At 32.0% G+C, this 19762-nt stretch overlaps 1 protein-coding gene across 1 annotated transcript; it reads right to left on the reverse strand.

Moving 5' to 3' along the window:
* Positions 1 to 13066: 13066 nt before the first annotated feature.
* On the reverse strand, positions 13067 to 13724 carry LOC120067981 (putative lipid-binding protein At4g00165). Its single transcript, XM_039019640.1, has one exon. It carries the CDS (start codon positions 13676 to 13678, stop codon positions 13286 to 13288), a length of 393 nt encoding a protein of 130 aa, XP_038875568.1. The 5' UTR covers positions 13679 to 13724; the 3' UTR covers positions 13067 to 13285.
* Between the last annotated feature and the right edge of the window lie 6038 nt (positions 13725 to 19762).

The following is a 19762-nucleotide window of genomic DNA, read 5'->3' on the forward strand; positions in this document are numbered from 1 at the left end:
TCCCATTCTCTTATTGTCTCCACTCTCGTAGGTGTCACTCTCTCCACTCTCATTCTTTCCAATCTCATTAGCTACGTTGAATATGGTTTATCTCCGTGCAACTTCCACACGAATTTTCCCAAATAATTTTCTATATTTTCCTCAGTTCTTCAATCCTTTCTTCATTATTCAGGATTTAAGTCTTCAAGATTTTCTCTTCTTTTTATCCTTTTAGGGTCCTCTCTACTCGTACTCCAGGATAAAATATGGTTATCGTAACTATAATACCTAACCATTATAGTTTACATTCACTCTTATTAATTGTTGATCTAAAGTTGGAGAGAGCGAGATTATAAGCGAGAAAGTGGGAGAGAGCGAGAGTGGAAAGAGTGAGACCAGCGAGAAAGTGGGAGAGAGCGAGAGCGGAGAGAGCGAGAGTAGCCTGAACGCCTCATTCGAATGTCACGCCCACGCGATCGAAGGAAACCGCCTGTGCATCGAACGGCTGGGCATTTATGCGTTGAATTTGGCAACGATCTTATAGATTATGCATTGAAAACCCTAAATTGAATACAAAAAAAGCTTGAAGACGAAAGGAAAAACGTCAATTAAAATTTAGGTGTCCGATTAAGAGAAATTCTTAAACCCTAAGAAATTGTATTAGATGCGTTTGGGAAGAACACATTGAACCAAGGTGAAGTTAGCTTACGTTGATAAAGGGAGGATTAAACATTTTGCCATGCAGCCAAGTAGGTGGATTCAACACCATAGGAGGTTTGGACGCCTATAAATAGAGCCTTTGGGATTTCATTTTCAAATCACAAATCATAAAATTCGTAAAAAGAGGGGGAGAGTAGAGTGCATTGGATAGTGAGGGTGGAGGAGAATGCATCAACTTGAAATGAAGAGATCTCCCAATGTACTCGAGCGTTTAATGTAATTCTAAAGCCATCTGAAAGATAAGAGAGTCTAGTGTTCATGGTGAGGCTTCCGGAGAAGAAGCTCTATGGAATTTGGCTGGAGAATGAGAAAAAAAAGAGTGGTCGAGCTATCGGGTAAACTGGGCCAGTCTTGATTTTTGAATGATTCCGGCTAAACTATGAAGAGTTATGAGCTAAGATTTTATGGTAAGCTTCTTGAGAAATTTTGAATAGTTTTGTAGAAGGAAGTATCTCAAAATAAGGTTTAGAACTATGAGTAATCTAAGTTGTAAGTTGAATCTGAATTCTAGGAGTAAAAAGGGAGCCTGAGGTAGAAAAGGGAACTACTAGAAAGGCTCCTAAGCAATTAAGGTGAGTGTTATAGCTTTGATAATTAACACATAGTATGAGTGTTATATCGTTATAGTTTCGATATATCGTGAGTGTTATAGCTTTGATAATTAACACATAGTGTGAGTGTTATAACGTTATAGTTTCGATATATCGTGAGTGTTATAGCTTTGATAATTAACACATAGTGTGAGTGTTATAGCGTTATAGTTTCGATATATCGTGAGTGTTAGGTTGCTTTGATAAATAAATGCATAGTAGGAGTGTTCTTATAGCTTGGATATGTATTGTGATTGTCATATAACTTTGATATATTATGAGTATTGTATAACTTTTGTACGTATGCTGAATGTTATATAACTTTAGTATATAAATGCATATTATGAGTATTTACTTAGCTTTATACTATGATATAGGATTATATGCATAAGTAAATGCAAAATATATGCTTTTGGTGATATGATGATTGCCATGATATTGTTTGTATAGTAACACTCACCCTCTTAGCCTAGAGAAGGGCGTGACTGCAGCAGTTATCAACCCTTAGGCTGACACTTACTGCCTAAAAACTCTTCTGGAATAACTCTGATACCAAATACAAATTATATGCAACGGGACGGTTGTAGGCCCACAATTTATTAACTTAGAAACTTAATATGTTTAGAGTATTTACAACATTAGATTTACAAGTCCCAAAACCCACAAACCCTAGTCCCTATATGAACAATAGTAATATGTGTATAATATTAACAGTAACCACCTAGCAAACGGTTACAAGTCTTTTCGTCCTTTAGTGGCAAAGCAGATACTGAGCTGTCTTCAGAGGCGCCCAGTGAGTGACTGAGAAAACATAGTAAATTCTCATGCATGATTTCAGTAATGAGTTTTTAACTGAAACATAAACTTTTACAGTACTTGTACTGCAGCATAAATGGTTTCCAAGCGTAAAACATGTAAAGCTGTTTTAAACATAAAACAATAAAAGCATTTCTCAAATCAAAGTACTTTATAACTGGTAAAATAATCCCAACACCAACTGCTAGTCCAGAGAGAACCCTTTTATTCAATCTCCGACTTAGTTCACCTGTGGCCACATTAGGTACTACTGTTCAGATACCTTCTCCTTGTACTTCAGTATCGACCTACTAGGATACCTTCTCCAACATACTTCAGTATCTCGTTAGCTTGGTACCTTCTCAAACGTACTTCAGTACCAATAGATACCTTTTCCTTATACTTCAGTATCTAGTTGGGTGGATGCCTTCTCCTTGTACTTCGGCATCGCATTTTACTAAAATTATTTATAAACAACTTTTCTCTTTAAAGCATGTACAGTATAACACATATAAGTCATGGCTTTAAAGATGGTAACGCATGTTGGATAAAATCAACATATGTAAATAGTTTTTCAACAATAGGCATGCGTTCACAACACAATTCAGATCTTGCTTGGAAACCACTTTATAAAACTAGTAGGCATGAGAATTATTTTCGCAAACATGATTTTTGTAAATTTTTTGTAATCAAAATAGTTTAAAAATATTTTAGTTAAAAACATTTTAGCCACTCACCTCGAACTCTTAGGAACTTTTCACTCTAGTAGCTCCTCGGGTCCCTTTTTCACCCCTAAAATCCAGATTCAAACTACAACTTAGATTACTCATAGTTCCGAACCTTATTTGGAAATACTTTCTTCTACAAACTTATTCTAAAATGTCTTAGGAATCTTACCCTAAACGTTTAGCTTAGAATTCCTCGTGGTTTTGCCGGAATCTCAAAATCTTCAAGATTGGCTCAGACTGATCTGACAGTCTGATCCTTCTGCCTTCTTCTCAACCTCCAGCCCAGTTCCTTTGAGCCTTTTCCTTTGGCAGCCCTACTATGAAACCTAGACTTCTAGAGATTTCAGATGGCTTTCGAATCACTCCAAACGCATGAGTAGATTGGAAGATCTCCTCATCCAAATTTGACACATTCCTCTGAACCCTCACTGCCCTCGACTTTCTCTACGAAATTTATGGTTTTTGTGTGATTTGAAAATGAAATCCCAACTCCCTATTTATAGGCATTCAAATTGCTCATGGGATTGACAGCACCTACTTGGCTGCATGGCCAAATGTTTAATCCTCCCTTTATCAACGTAAGCTGACTTCACCTTGGTTCAATGTATTCTTCCCAAACGCATCCAACACAATTTCTTAGGGTTTAAGAATTTCTCTTAATCGGACACCTAGATTTTAATTGACGTTTGCCCTTACGTCTTCAAGCTTTTTTTGTATTCAAATTAGGGGATATAAATGCATAAGCCACCCCAACGCGTTCAAATACATCGCCCAGAAGCTTGCTCGATTGTTCAATGCATAGGCGAGGTGTGGGCGTGACATTCGAATGTAGCACCAGACAAGGCGTTGCTGACGCGCACAGGCTGCTCTCGCTCTCTCCACTCACACTCTCTCCCACTTTCTCGCTGATCTCGCTCTATCCACTCTCGCTCTCTCCCACTTTCTCGCTCAACATCTCGCTCTCTCCAACTTTCTTGCTTAAACTCTCGCTCTCTCCAACTTTCTGGCTCAAAATCTTGCTCTCTCTACGCTCGCTCTCTCCAGCTTTCCCTTCAACTTTCTCTCCAAACTTTCTCTCCAATCTCGCTCTCTCCAACTATCTTTCTCTCTAAATTTTCTCTCCAATCTCACTCTCTTCATCTTTCTCTCCAACTTTTCTCTCCAATTTTTCTCTCTAACTGTTCTCTCCAATCTTTCTTGCTCAAAATCTTACTCTCAATGATCTCACTAGTCTCGATCTCAATGATCTCGCTCTCAACGATCTCACTGATCTCGCTCTTAGCTACTGCGAACATTGTTTGTCTCCGTGCAATTTCTACACGATTGTGTCACTAGTAACTTTCCTTCCAGTGTTTTATGCACAACACGCATTTCATATAAATTTTCCATACTTAGCCAATATTTTTCCAAATTTCTCAAACTTAATTTCCATATTTTTTCACACTAGCTCAAACACTAGAGAGGAGGCCCGAACTCACGACTGTCAGACTCCTCGCGTACATCTGTGAACTTGGAAGCATTACAACACTATGGATGTTGTTCATCTCGCCTAGCCTCCCAACGTCGCAACACTTTGATAGCAGCATTGCGACACTACAGTCCAGATACCTCCCTTTTACTGTGTTTTGCTTCAAACTTGGACTGAAAACCTCCGTTTTTCATCGATCTCTTCAGCAACTCTTGCTTCTTGATCGACATGGACTTACAGACTCGATAACAAAACTTAAATGCCTAAAAAACAATGGGTCCTTACATTTTAATTGGATTAAAACATAAAGCTAAGTGCCAAAAAATGCAAACATCTAATATTGCAAATCTCACTTCCAATATGCAGATTAAAACCCACCTTTCTACACTGATTTTTGTTTCCAATATGTGAAAAACAAAATGCTTGCTTTGATGCCAATAATAGGGATCGAATCCCGAGCATAAGTGTGAGATCCCCTTGCATTTGATTTTTCCATTTAAAAAGAAACAAAAGATAGAAAGCATACTAAAATAGAATGGAATAGGATAAACATCATACTAAGTATGCATTATAAAGGATAAACAAAGGGATGAACGATTCTTACCTTCGTAGATTTCCAAACTTCTCGAAATTACTCTTGTTCTTCACACAAACGTCTTCTTGACAATCACCAACACCACCATAAGAATAACTTTGTTATTTTCTAGGATTCCAAGAGTTGGATGAGTGGTCTCCAACACTTGGAAGAGGAAGAGGTAGAGAGATTATAGATAAAGTGTGGAGAGGAATTAATTTGGAGGCTAGGGTATCTTTTTGCCCAAATCAATGCTTGCTCTAAATGGGCTAATAGGATGAATTTAAATGGAGAAGGGTTTATCTCTTCTCCAAGTGTTTCCTTTTTCACCCTTGATGCCAATTAATTAAATAACTTCTTATCTAATTAATTGGCATATTAATTAAATAACCATTATCACACGTTTATATGCTTCCATCTCTCTAATATTATAATTAATTAAATCTTCATGAATCTAATTTACATGAATTAAATGTTTGAATCTCATTAAATATTTCTCTCTAACATAATTTGATTTATAGATCACGTCTATAGTTAATTATATATTAATCACATTAATATACAATTTTCTCAATTGATTCGAACAATTCAAATCATTCCTCATAAATATCATTTAGTGAGCTAACAAGAGGACTTGGTGGACCTACTGATCAAAAGCTCCAACAATATAAGATTAATTAGCTAAACTCATTAACCAAATTAATCAATATTCATTAACTGTGGGTACACTCCACTAAAGATCCACAGTTGTACTTTTCTCACTGTCAATATACTTTTGTGTCCACGGGTATAGACCAAGAACAACAAGTTCGCCCTTCACGAGTGTTTGTAACACCAACTGGGTCAAATTACTTTTTTACCCTTGGGTTACCTCTGTATTCTTAAGTACTAGTACTCCTCTAATGAACCTGTTTATGGTCCAACCATTAAACAAAAACCCTCTTGGGCCAGCGAGAGGGTAGGGTTCTTTCTTCAAGTCCCGGAGACACTACTTAAGGGAACACCCATCTCCTTATCCTAAAGTCAAGAAGGAGTGAATTCCATCTTGTATTATTATGTTCCCAGCTCCCCACTCGGTCTTGTCCCTAAAATGGTAAGCTTAATGAGTCAGAAAACTGGCCACTCTCACCCATACAAATCAAAGGACAATCCCTTGTGAACAGGATTTCATAATACACTTAAGATTAAGACTAAGTTGTCTAGGTCATCCTGTTAAAATAGAAACCTAACTAGTCAATGATGTTACATCTAGTGGTTACTATTTCACGGTTCGATCTTATGCAAACTCATTGCATAGGATACCCCCACTCGCATGTCACTTATACAAACATATTGGATCATTGCGTTTGTATCAGAAACAAAGTGGGTTGTATCCATAGTATTACTAGGATAAGGTACCCAACCTTATTCCTATATTGTAGACCCTTTAGGCTGTATCTTGAATATTAATCTCTATATGTCTCCATATAAGACTCATAAGATAACCTTGGATGTTAGTTTATTAGATTTAGAGTTATAAAGACAAAATAGAATACAACACAATGAGTAACATTTATTGAAATAACATTGATCACTCTTTATTGATGACGGTCAATTATTTACATTTACTATCTACGAGTTTTAGAGCATAAAACCCAACAAACTCCCACTTGAACTAAAACTCTAGTTAGTGAGATGTACATAATATATCTAAAACAATGGAGATGGTAAATAAATTCAATAAGCTAAGGCATTCATATACCCATTACACAAGAACTCCAAAGATAACAATTATTAAAGGAACATGTACCTGTCATGACAAGAGCTTTGACATCGTCTGTGAAAACGCATTTGTCTTTGTTAAAATTCATGTTCAGACCTTTATCACATAACTGATTGATGCTAACAAGATTGTAATAAGCCTCTTAACCAACATTACATCATTCAATGGTGGAATAACTAGGTAATTAAGTTTCTCTTTCCTAATGATCTAACCACAAGCACCGCCTTCAAAAGTGACCTTTCCTGAGCTGATATATTTGTGAAGAAAATCAGATATGAGAATTTCCATGAGCAGTGAAAGGATCGTTCCAAATTCAATTTGAAATTGAACATAAACAATTACAGTACAAGAAATGGAAACTAACTAGTCATGCACAACTAGAAATTACAGCATGCTTTAAGAGAGTGTCAAGGGATAGAATATGCATACCTTTGAAGAAACATTCTTCACGACTCCCTCGATCAATCTCCAAGCATCTAAGACAGCAATACACAACCCTCAAACAACACGACCAGTGCACAGCATGAACACAACGAACACAACGATCACGAACCCAATGAATGACCTCTAGAACCTCGAAATCAATCGAGTTGAGTGAGGACACCACCATAATGGTTACTTTGGTATTCTCGGTGTGAGAATCTAAGAGTTGTGAGCTCTCTATGATCTTGGCTAGAGGAAGAGACTGGAGGACAACAATTGTGTAGACGATTGAGCAAGTGGGAGATAAGAGCTGTCTATCATATAAACGATGTGCTCAATCATGTAGAAGATGGCAGCCTATCGTATAGACAATGACGCGCAATCGTTTGGATATGATCAGTTGAGTGAACTATCCTATAGTTAAACTCCACGATCGTTTAGTCTCTCTAATAGCTATCACTTAGTGAAACACGTTCATTTGATAGCTTTTTCCGTGAGTTTCTTTTCAAATCAAGTAACTACTAATTTTAGGAAAATATTTTTCCTTTTATCTCACGGTTACCACAAAACCATCAATAACCTTCCACTCAATTGGTTATAAAGAAAAAGAGATAATTATCAAATAATTAATATTATTATAAATAAATATGATAACCAACTTATCATTCTATATTTATAACCTATAGTTTTAATATTTCATCTCATGAAACATATAAACCATAGTTCTTTTTTTTTCTTATGGTACTTAATGTAAATCATATTTATATTATCCTCCACTTGATGTATCTCATACATCACACCAATTATATCATATATAATTGAATCTTCTTTTGTCAATTTGAACATTTCAAATCAACCCCAAGAACTGATTCTTAACTTGAATCCATTGAGCTACCAAGGGGACCTTATGGACTTGTAGCTTAAAGCTCCAACAGTACGTCAATAACTGACTAAACATTTTAGTCACGGGATCTACTATCTGTTAACTGCCAGACACTCCACTAAAAATCGATAGCTGCACTCTCTTACTACAGATATATTTATGTATCCATATAAACTAATAAACAGTACGATAACCCTTCACAGATCGCTCGTAAGTACAGCTGGGCCAATTTATTGTTTTTCCCCAGTAGTTACATCTAACTTCTTAAGTACCACTGATTCTTCTAATGAACATAAGTCATAGTTCTACTATGACTGAGTCCTCTCTTCCAAAGAGAGGTTGTGGCCACTATGTTCAAGACCCGGAATCAGCCCTTAAGGGAGCAATCTATCTACTTACCCCTACTTCGGAGAAGGAATGAATTCTATCTTGTGTAACTGTGTTCCCAGCTCCTAAATCAGACAAATCCCCAAAAAAGTAGGCTTGTTGAGTTGCCAATCAAGCTACTCTCACCCATACTAATCAAAGGACCGCCCTCAAAGGCAGGAGTTCCCAAAACACTCATGATTAAGGTCATGTCATCTATGGTCATTTAGGTGAGATGTAAGTATCAAGTATCAATGATGTTATATAAAGAGACTAGTCATCTTGTGGTCCGGTCTTATATAAACTCTTTGTATAGGACACCTCCACTCGCATGTCTCCACATGAATGGTCAAGATCAGACCATCTGTAATAGTTCACAATACTTGTAAACCTCTACAAAGCGGACCATATCCGTAGTGTCACCAGGATAAGGTATCTCTCCTTTATCCTTATACTACAGACCTTTTAGATTATTACTTAAGGCATGATCCACTTGTATATCTCATATACATGCTTAAGTTTACATACAATAACCATGGATCTCTGTTTATTGGAAATGAGTAAATGCAAATAAAATAATTCTTATTTTATTCAAAACAATGTGTACAATGTTTACAAACTATGAGACTCTGGGAGAATTAGGATACCAATCCCAATAATTTGAGATAAGACAAATAACTCTTTTCACCCGTCATATATTGAGTGCTTCGACTATCAAAGTACCAATCTCCTTTAGCAGTAGATCTGAGGGATGTCAATACAACATTACATTTGTTCTAAACATTCTTCTCTCTCCAAACCTGTTTTATTTTTGTTTGTCTTTTACGGTAATTTTGAGAGAAGTAGGGAAAACCCTTATGGGATAAGTGGGTCTGTGAAGAATTTTCAATAACTTATATCAAAAAGGACATTTATGGTCCACTTTACCACAATAGTGACAAATCCATCTGGGTTTGAACAAACGGTTGTCTTTCGATATAAAATTGTTGGAGGAAGTAACTGTAAAACCATAGGACTCTAACAAACTCAATATTTTGCTTCCCTTTGGAATTTGACTGATTATTATGCCGACTTCCACCTTTGGAAAAACAAAGCCCTGAGTTATCACCAGTTGTCTTTCCTTTTGTTGAAAATTTCTCTAGAGACTTAGTACTAGTATTCAATATTAAGCTTTAACCTGAGAAACTTCACGCTTCAAATCTGCAATAGTGGACATAAGTCTGTAATTGTTAGTAATCAACGTCTCAATTCTCACTTTTTAAACATCAAGGGCTTTTTTATCGTCATGCCATTTAAGAAAAAATGCATGATAAGAACGATCTACAGACCCTTGACTCGCGACCTCGTGAACATTTTTAGTAAATACATCATACTCAGTATTCTCACGTGATGAGGAGTTAGAAGAGATGTGACTAACAAGTTCTTTGACATCTTCCTCTGAATCACCGATGTCTTCAGATTCAGCATCAGATAGAGTTAGGAAAATAGCCTTTGTTCTGTTTCTTCAAAAAAATTAGGATATTCAGTATGAATAATATGACCATAACTGCCACACTCTCTACATTTGAAGTACTTTTCTTTTTTAGAAACGAAAGTATCAGACTTGTCAGCTTCCTTCTTACTATTTTGAGATCTAAACTGTTTGGAGAGAGGACAAGCACCAGACTTGTTGATGTTAGAGGTGTCAGATATCTTTCCAAAATGTTTAAGAACACGATTAAACTGTTTTGAAAGAAGTGATATAGATTCAACAAGGAAATCCTGTAACCCTTGAGACAACCGCAAAAATCACAACGATTAAACTGCTTTGAAAGAAGTGATATAGTATTCTGAAGTATGATAAGAAGAACCTATTGACACCCACCATTTACATTTGACCTTGGGTTCCCTTGTGCAGTTAGAAATTAGGGTTCTTGTGTATGGGTACTTTAAATTCTTCTGCTTTAATTATTGGTGAAACTATATGGTTTTAGTCACTGAGATTGTTTAATTTAGATTTGCAATTTTTAAGTTTCTAAGTTTTCAAACTCGACGTTTTATCTTATTTCTTTTACATGGTTTTGGATTTGATCCGAGAGGGGGAAAGGGGGAACTGGATTGATTTTCCTTTGCATCATTCATGTTCTTGTTCTTGATCAATCTTTCCGACTTTTTGGATTGTTTATGAGTAAACTATTCCCTTAATTTTTATGTTAAAAAATGGAAACTCTTGGTATTCTATTTGGTGTGGTGTGCTGATTGTTGGATTTTTCTATTTCTTTTTCTGTCTTTTTTTTTCCTTCTGAGATGAAATATAATTGCCAGTGCCATGTTCTTGGCTCTAACATCTAAACAGGTCTTTACTAAAGGAAGTTTCTATTTCCAGTTTAGAACCTTTTTCTTCTGAGTTTTGTTACATTCTTGAGTAAATTTCTTTTGATACATATTGGAAAAAAGTATTAATAGTTATAATACAACCATGTGTGGATATTCCTACTTTTTGGAAGTAAGTTCTAACACCAATGTTTTGAGCGAAATTAATATTTATTGTTTTTTATATTTTAATTGATTAGTCATATTCTAACAAAATTTGGACAAATTACAATACTTCTATGATTTTTATGTCAAGATGCAATGGTAAAAGTTCTTTAGATTTGTAGCTTTGAGGAATGATTTAAATCTCGAAGTTATTTATGTTATTAAAATTTTATTTGGAGCCTATTTATGTGGTTATATAGTGACTCTATGTATCGTTTTTGTTTTTAAGTTTGGTTTGAAACTTATTTGTATGGATAAAGTGAGGTTTTGAGTGTAAATGTAGTAAACAACTTGAACTAGAGAATGTGAATATTACGATCGAGGTATGTATAACCCATGTATATTGTTATTATTGTTGACATTGATATATTGAGTTAAGTTCTAAACTAAATATTTTGTCTACTTAAGTCTTTACACAAATCCATTGAAGCAAGGAGACCCACCAAGCAAGTAATATATATATATATATTATATATAATATTTTGTGATAATGCCAACACTTTAGTTGTAATTTCTAGATTTGTAAATAACTTAACCAAAATTAGGTTATTAGTTTCATTGTATTAACGTTACAAACTCTATTGTTATATTGAAAGTTCATATTATGTTTGTGTACATTTTTAGTGTCACAATTGGAAAAATTATAGGTGTAATAATAGGTATGAAACAAATAGTTATCCATCATTAAAAGTATTTTTTTTTTTTTTTTTTACATTTCACAAATGTCATGAGATATAGTTATAGGACATTGGAATATTATCATCAATCAAATACAATGACTATAAATAAGTGTCAATTAATGTAATTCAATGACATTTGTATAATGTCGCAATTAAGACATTATTGATACTGTAAATGTGTCAATATTGATGTTTTTATGACAAATTTTCAATGTCAATGTATATGCTTAATTGACATAAAAAGTTAACTTTTGAGCCATTTATTGACAATAAGAAATTGTGATAGAAAATGTTACCATGATAGGTAATAGATGTCAATAAATGTTTATCGTTGACTGAATTTAAAAGTCATGACACAACCAATGATGATTGATTTTTCATGTGTCATCTATACACTTTCTTTGATGGTGGATTCAAGGACTAAAAAAAAAGTAATGAAAAGTGTTTGTGACTTTTTTTTAGAGTCATGAAAACCCGTTTTTATTACAATAGAGGTTTTAAAAGATATAATTCGAAAAAAAAATACTGATTGGATCGTTAAGTGCTGATGTATGGATGTGATGATGAGAGACTTCATTTACTAAGTTCTTATATCACAAGTAGATTGAGAATAATGTAGAAATTTCGTTCAAGTTCTTAGCTCATTGTTGTAGTTTCGTTTGCAATTGCAGTTCAGTTTCTGTGTTTTAATTTACAAGTCGGTTTGTGCTTCATTGTTTACACTTCATAGTTGCAACTTGCAAGAAATTTGCTTAGTTTATACGTCTGTACGTTAGGAAATGAGTTCGATACATAGCTAGAGCGAGTATCGAGCGTTCGATACCGCCTCGTGTGCTTTTTGGGACGATTGTTATGGTGATCTGACCATGTGATGACATAAGTAGAAGGTTAAAAAAAAAAACTTAAATTTTTAGAATCTTGATATTTTTTTCATTTGAGTTGAAAAGAGGTCATTTGCAAAAAAAAATTAAATAAAAAATCACATCATTTGTCATAGACAAATAGATTTAGTTGTTTTACCTCTTAAAGATACTTTATAGAAGATTATTATTTTAATTCGCTTCTTTTTCATTTAGTTATAGAGATACTTGAGTTTCGTCTATGGCATCGTGCCACTACTTATGGCATTTTGTTGCTATCAAAATTTTCTTAAAATACACTACTTGTGAGCTATGCATTTTTAGCTTAAAAGATTGTCAACATTTGTGATTTTAAAACTATTTTTATGTACATGTTATTTTTCATTTTTGTTGCAATAAAAAAAAAATAAAAGAAACAAAAACAACAAATGAGATATATGGAAAAATTTGTCAAAAATTTTGCACCACAAAATCGAAAATCAAGAAACTAGACAAGTTCATTGAAGCCTAAAATCCTAGTAGTAGCATTAAGACACTATTTGTCACAACACTTGTAATCCTAAGGCTATATTTTCCGGCATAACTTCAAACCATCATTTATTATAATGATAGCTTTTGATTTGGTTGTTCTAATATATATGATTGAGAAAAGCTTCTCTCAAATAAATAATAATAATAAAATAAATAAAAACTAAAAACAATACCAATACATATACCAAAATGAGCATAACTCAACTGACATCAAACACATATTATTAACCTTAAGATTAAAGGTTCCTTCATCCTATATGTTGTCTAAAAATAAAAAAACAAATATCATACACATGAAAAAAATAAAGTCAATGTAACACCACTGAAGTCCACTCATGACTTTTACTTAATCAAAGAGTACAATCAACAACAAAAACTTGAGAATCAAACAACATGAAAACTTCTCTAATTAAGGACAAACAAAGCCTTGTGGAATACTTTTCCCACAAGAATTTACAACCAAACTAAGAGCAATAGGCACATCAAGGTTAACACCCAATACATTCGCTTTCAGCGCAGTGCACAAGCACAACGCAGCCTCGAGATCGGCCAACCCTGTCAACAAACTACAACATTTCTTGCTCGGTTTTGCCCCAATCTGCTCGGATATCAGCCCGAGCCAGCTCCCACAAACCCCAAACTTTAGTGTATCTTTCGGGCACTTCGCCTGCATTGTCGGGGTGGTTGCAGGCGATGACCGAACCTTCGGAGGGCAACCCGGTTTGGCTGATGAAACACAAGCCAAAGCTAGGATGTTCAACAAGACTATAAGAGCCAATGCCTTAAGAATTTTGAGCCCCATAACTCTTTTACTAGGGCAATGTGGCTATACCAATAGTTTGTTGTTTTAGTGTATTTATGAAAGAGATATTTGGGTTTGCCCCATGTGATGTTTGTGGCTTAGAATTGAACTTTAGGGTTTGCAGTGAGTGAATGGCATTGGTTAATGCACTCTGCGAGAGGCTATTTTTTCTCCATTGGCAGACAGGAAATTGTGGCTGAGGTTAGTTTTAGTGCATGTGAATTGTGCAGAACAACGTTATCTCTATTGGATTTTTGCACTTTTTCTTAGTCTTTTATGTTAACTCATGTTGATGCTTAGGAAATACGTTAAACTGAATGATCAAGGGGATAATTTCATGCTAGTATTGAAGAGTTGTTTAAAAATACAATAATAATAAGTTTGGGTTTCTTCTTAGGACAAATGTTAAGTTTAGGAATCAAATTATCTAAGTTTATGAAAAACATACGTTATTGAATTGTTTAAGCTATGCTCAAATTGGTTAGGAATTATTTTTTTAATTACCTAATTATTGGTTTCAACGATGAATTAAAATACAACGATAGTTGATACTTTTAGTTCTAGATCAGTTTTAAATATAGTTTTCATTTGATTCTTAGATTTCAAAATAATATAATTTTACCATTGAGTTTGGAGTTTAGTTATCATCTGTTTCCTACGTTTTAAAATGTTACATTTTTACTCTTGAATTTTGAATTTAGCTTCCTTTGATCCATAGACTTCAAACTTTTCGGGGGTGTTGGGACAATGAATTAGTTATTATAGTCCTAGGTTATTATAATTGGGTTATGATAGTTTGTATTTTGTAGATTAGTTTAGTTTGGGTTATAATAGACATGTGTTTAAGGTGTAAACTATTTTAGTTTGAAAAAGAAATGGTAAACACGGTAGTAAATAATAAAAAAAAATGATGAATGTAAAATAGTAAAATTGTAGTAAATAGTAAACACTGTAGCAAATGGGAGTTTTAAAATAGTGTTGATTGTAGTTAATTAGAGATTTTGAAATAGTTTTTACTGTAGTAAGAGGTGGTTATTATACTTTGATAATAACCCTTGCCCCAAACGCCCCCTTACACTTTTACGCTTGAATTTTCATTACTATTCATGTGTTTGAAATTAGTTTTATGCAATCAATAAAACTTAAATTTCATCGGCCATTGAAGTTAATTTTTATAAAAATAGATTCAATAATAATAATAGTTGGTATGCAAGAAAATATATTATATTTTTATAGTTTTACATGTACTCCTTCCTTTAAGATTGAAGATTCGAATCATTTGCATGTACTCCTCTCTTAAGGTCGAAGATTCAAATCTTCATACTGCACAAGAAAAAAAAACACTATATTCGACATGTATTTGAAAATTTATAAGTGAATAAAAAAAAACACACCTCTTTTTTTAAGTTGATATGTCTTTTTTTTTTTAAAGGTATTGTAATTAAAGTGTGGGGTGGGGGATTGAATCTCAAACCACGAGATTAATAATATGACTACTATGTCAGTTGAGCTATGCTCTTGTTGGCTAAGTTTATATGTCTTTGATGGAAAAAAACAAATATGATATTGATTGAAACAAAATATGGACAAGTAACTAACAATAAGAAAACCGAAGATCTATAGTTATTAACGAAGGAGACTACAAAATGAATTAACTAAATTGAAATAATTTGAAAATTAAAATAAAATATTAAGCTCCATTTGGTAATCATTTCATTTTTTATTTTTGATTTTTAAAAATTAAGTCTATAGATACTATTTCTACACCTAAATTTTCTCCTTTATTATCTACTTTTTACTAAAAGTGTAAAAAATCAAAATTTGAAAACTAAAAAAAATAGCTTTTAAAACATGTTTTTGTTTTTTGAATTTGTCTAAGAATTCAACCATTGTATTTAAGAAAGATACAAATTATTATAAGAAATTGAGATAAAAAATAGACTCAATTTTCAAAAACCAGAAACAAAAAACAAAATGGTTACCAAAGGTTAATAAATTCATATATTTTAAAGAACTATATTTACCTCCCTTTTTACCACCATTATTTCTTTTAAAATAAATTTCTTACAAAATTATAAATAATGATCAAATTTTGTGGTTAATATGAAGACACTCTCTACCAATAAGTAGTTTAGCATTATTATTTTTTTAATACACATTACCTTAGTATGCAAAATTATAAATACTATAGGTCATCCTCATATATGATATATGTCATGGATTATCCTACTATCCTACTATATTACATACTAAAAGCTAAGGTGTATTTATCTCAATTGTTTAATACCATATACCCTAATCAAAAGTAAACTTAATTCGAATCTATATATTTTTCATATACTAAAAACTTATTATACTTTCTAATATTTATTTTGTGGACACACTTTTTCAATGAATAATAATGCTATTAGTTGTCTTATCTAATTCATAGGTTGCGGCTAAAAATGAAATTAAATTAGCTATGGTGCCATGAAGTTCCATGAAGGTTTTTTTTTTATTTTTTTATTTTTTTGTCCTCTTTCTTTGAGCCATGAAGTTATTATTTATGTAGGTATAATAGTCTAACACTAACGCTAGTAGATTTTTTCTTCAAAAAAAGAATAATAATAAAAAATAAGTATAGTCGAATTAAAATAGTGATATCTACATCCCTATAAAGTCTCATTAACGACCTAATAAAAAGGGTCATTTACAATATAATAATAAACTTTAGTGGTGCAAGAATCTAGAAATAACTAGTTGTAGGTTGAAATTTTCAAGAAACAAATTAATAAAAAATTGAACAAGTTGTAGATTAGAATATACATGTGAGAAGTATATCATCAATGTTGGAAATCTTGCGAGAAAAAAAGGATTTAGTTAAGCATTTCTATTAATATTGATGTTGTATTCGTTGAAATAACTAAAATATTTAATCATCATGTCACAATATTGTTTGTTTATGGTAAGAGATGAGTTTTGAGTTTGGATTACTTAAAATGATGTTGATGAATATATCATAATATTAGTGTGAAACTTAAATGTAGTGGATCTTTCACTGAAGTAATTAAGAATCACACTTTAAATTATGTAGATCAAGAAGATGCAACCAGGGACGTCTTCTCTTAACTCGATTCTGAATTAAAAATTTGTGATGAGATATTGTTAGGGTTATGCAGTTTGGCTCCCTTATCAGTTGGAAGTGTTTCCGGTTGTTAGTACTTGAGAGTCTCTACATCTTATACGTCTTGTGGTGTCTTCGGTCTAGCCTTCTTTGAGTTGGAGGTTACGTTCTAGACATGCTTGATTTGCTTGATTTGCAATTCAGGATCAGTTGCACATGTGTGATCATCTTGGCATGTTGTCTGATATCCTAAATATCTGTGTTCTTTGCATTAGCGAGATTGAGTTTAGAGACAATTTATTCTTTAATTGGGCTTTTAGTAGGACTATCTGGGAGATGTATTCTTGTGGGAAAGGTGTTTCCATAGGATATATATTTCGAACACAGTGCTTGACTAGATTTTCATATGAATGCAAGTAATAGGTTGCAACATAAAGATCGGAGAGTAGTATGATGTGTGTTGTTTTTTATGATATTTGAAGAGAGTATAATCTTTGTGTCATGGAGCTACCTTACGACCTCCTCAAGTGGTTATTCAGTTTATGCGGTCTGATGTTTTTCTTTGTCATTCTAAATAGCTTAAGATTTCTTATAAAAAAAAAATTGGCTCCCCTCATTGGAACCTATTTTCTTGAGTAGTGTGACCTTTTTTAGTGTGGTAATTGTTTCCTTTTTCATTATTTTTTCATATCTCTCCTAATCGTGTTTTGATTGTATCTTAACCTTTATATTAAACATTTATTTACTAAGGACATGTTCTATTTGGCTTAAGTTGAGCCATGTAAAGTGGATGTGCTTTAAAGATATTTTTAAAAAAAATAAAAAAAATGAAAAATGAAAACATAACATGTATTATGTTGTACATGTTTTTTTTAATTTGTTGCTCTTTTCTAGAGGGTTGAAATTATATGGCAGTTCATAAATACAATATTGCAGGGATGACGAATTTTTATTGTTGAAAATATAACACATATTGAAAATTCAATAGAAAAAACTACCCGTTAAATATTTGAGTCCTATTTATTTTCCTCAATATTTCTTTTTTCTTTCCCATTTGTCTTCCTAATTATTCTTCTTTTTCATTTGTCTTCCTCTAGACTAGACTTGAAGGGAAAACCCATTATTCTCTTAAATATTAATCTATTTGGCACAATATCAAAATAAATACAATAAAAGGATCTTAATTAAGAGTCAAACTCATTATACCAAAAGATATCATCAAATGAAAATATTTTTTTTCAATTCAGTAGAGTTACAAAATTCAAACCTAGTTCTAACTCTTAAATAGATAATATTTTGACTGTGTGAGAGATGTTCATGTTAAAACCATAGGATTCAAACTTAATTAACATCTATGGAAGGATAGATTATTATACATTAAACCAAACTAATAGTGGGTTTGGAGAATAGCTTTATAGAGCGGAAAAAAAAAAAAGATTTTTCTAGACTTCGTTTGATAATTATTTCGTTTTTCTTTTTTTATTTTTAAAGATATTAAGCCTATAGACATACTTTCATCTCCAAATTTCTTCATTTTTTATCTACTTTTTATCAATATTTAAAAAATCAAGTCAAGTTTTGAAAACTAAAAAATTGCTATTAAGAATTTTGTTTTTGTTTTTGGAATTTGACTAAGAATTCAAACAAATTATGGTAAGAAATTTGGAGGAAATAGTCTTTTTTTAAAAAAATAAATAAATAAATAGTTACCAAACAAGAATTTAATAATTTAAAATCAATTTAGTACATTTTTATTGATGAGTGATTTTAGACCATGAAAATGTTTTCTAAATAATCTTAATAAATTAACCGTAATTAAAAAAACGATTAATTTAAAACCATTTTAAAAAAGAAAAAAAATCTTGGAGAGATGAATTATCAGAAAAATGTAATAATAGGAAGGAAAAAAATAGATTTAGAAATAATAGGAGTAAAAATATAAATTTTTGGTCTATAATTTTTAAACATAGTTTCAAAAAATAAAAAAATTTACTATTGTTATCCGAATTTAATTTCTATTGGAACTCTAAATTTCAAGATTTCAGACTTTTAATTATGAGTTTTGATTAATTAATTATCACGAAAAATGAGTGAAAATTAATCTAATTGTAATTATCTTAATTATTTTAGATTAACCTATAGAAAATTCACATATATGACCAAAAATGAGAATTAATAAAAACACAAGGATAAAAGCGTAAGATTTAAAATCAACAAACAAAATGAAAACTAAATTAACAAACAAAATGAAAACTAAATTAAAAATCAAAGATAAAAATGTAATATTTTAAAATATAGGACCAAATTGAAGTCAAACCCCAACAGAAATAAAAGTACAACATTTTCAAATCAAGCCTTAAAAGGCCAAATAAAAATTATATTCAAAATTTCTCAAAAAGTTTTTTGTTTAATAGAATCTTCTTTTTTAAAAGGAAAATTTTCAAAAATAGAAAAATAAAGAAAACTTCTTACCCAATATAATAAAATTTTAATCTTCTTTAATAAAGGCTGATAGAGATGGATAAAAATATCTATAAGTGATAGAAATTGATAAAAACTTATTAGTGATAGACGTCTATCAATGTTTTTTTTTTTTTTTTAATGTTTTCCTTTTCTAAATGTAATAGAATGATTTTCGAATATAATAACACTTAAACAAATTGTACAAGAATTTTAAAAACATTAAGATACATACAAGTATTTATATTAAAAAAAGTATTTAAAACAAAGTGCTTAAATTAAATTACGAGTTGTGCTAAACACACCTTAAACCTATTCACAAAAGTCAATTTTCAAAATATAATAAAAAGTCAAAATTGTGACTATCCAAAATAAATTATCCAAGTTTTTTCAATCACGATTATAAGCTATTTTAAAATAAAATTCTCTTCCAAAAAAATTAAAATAAAATACTGTATAAGACACCCCATCACGTTAAATTCCCGACAAAGTACTGATTTTTATTATACAGAAACCAATAA

Source organism: Benincasa hispida, chromosome 12, assembly GCF_009727055.1.
Source record: "Benincasa hispida cultivar B227 chromosome 12, ASM972705v1, whole genome shotgun sequence".
Taxonomy (NCBI): Eukaryota; Viridiplantae; Streptophyta; class Magnoliopsida; order Cucurbitales; family Cucurbitaceae; genus Benincasa; species Benincasa hispida.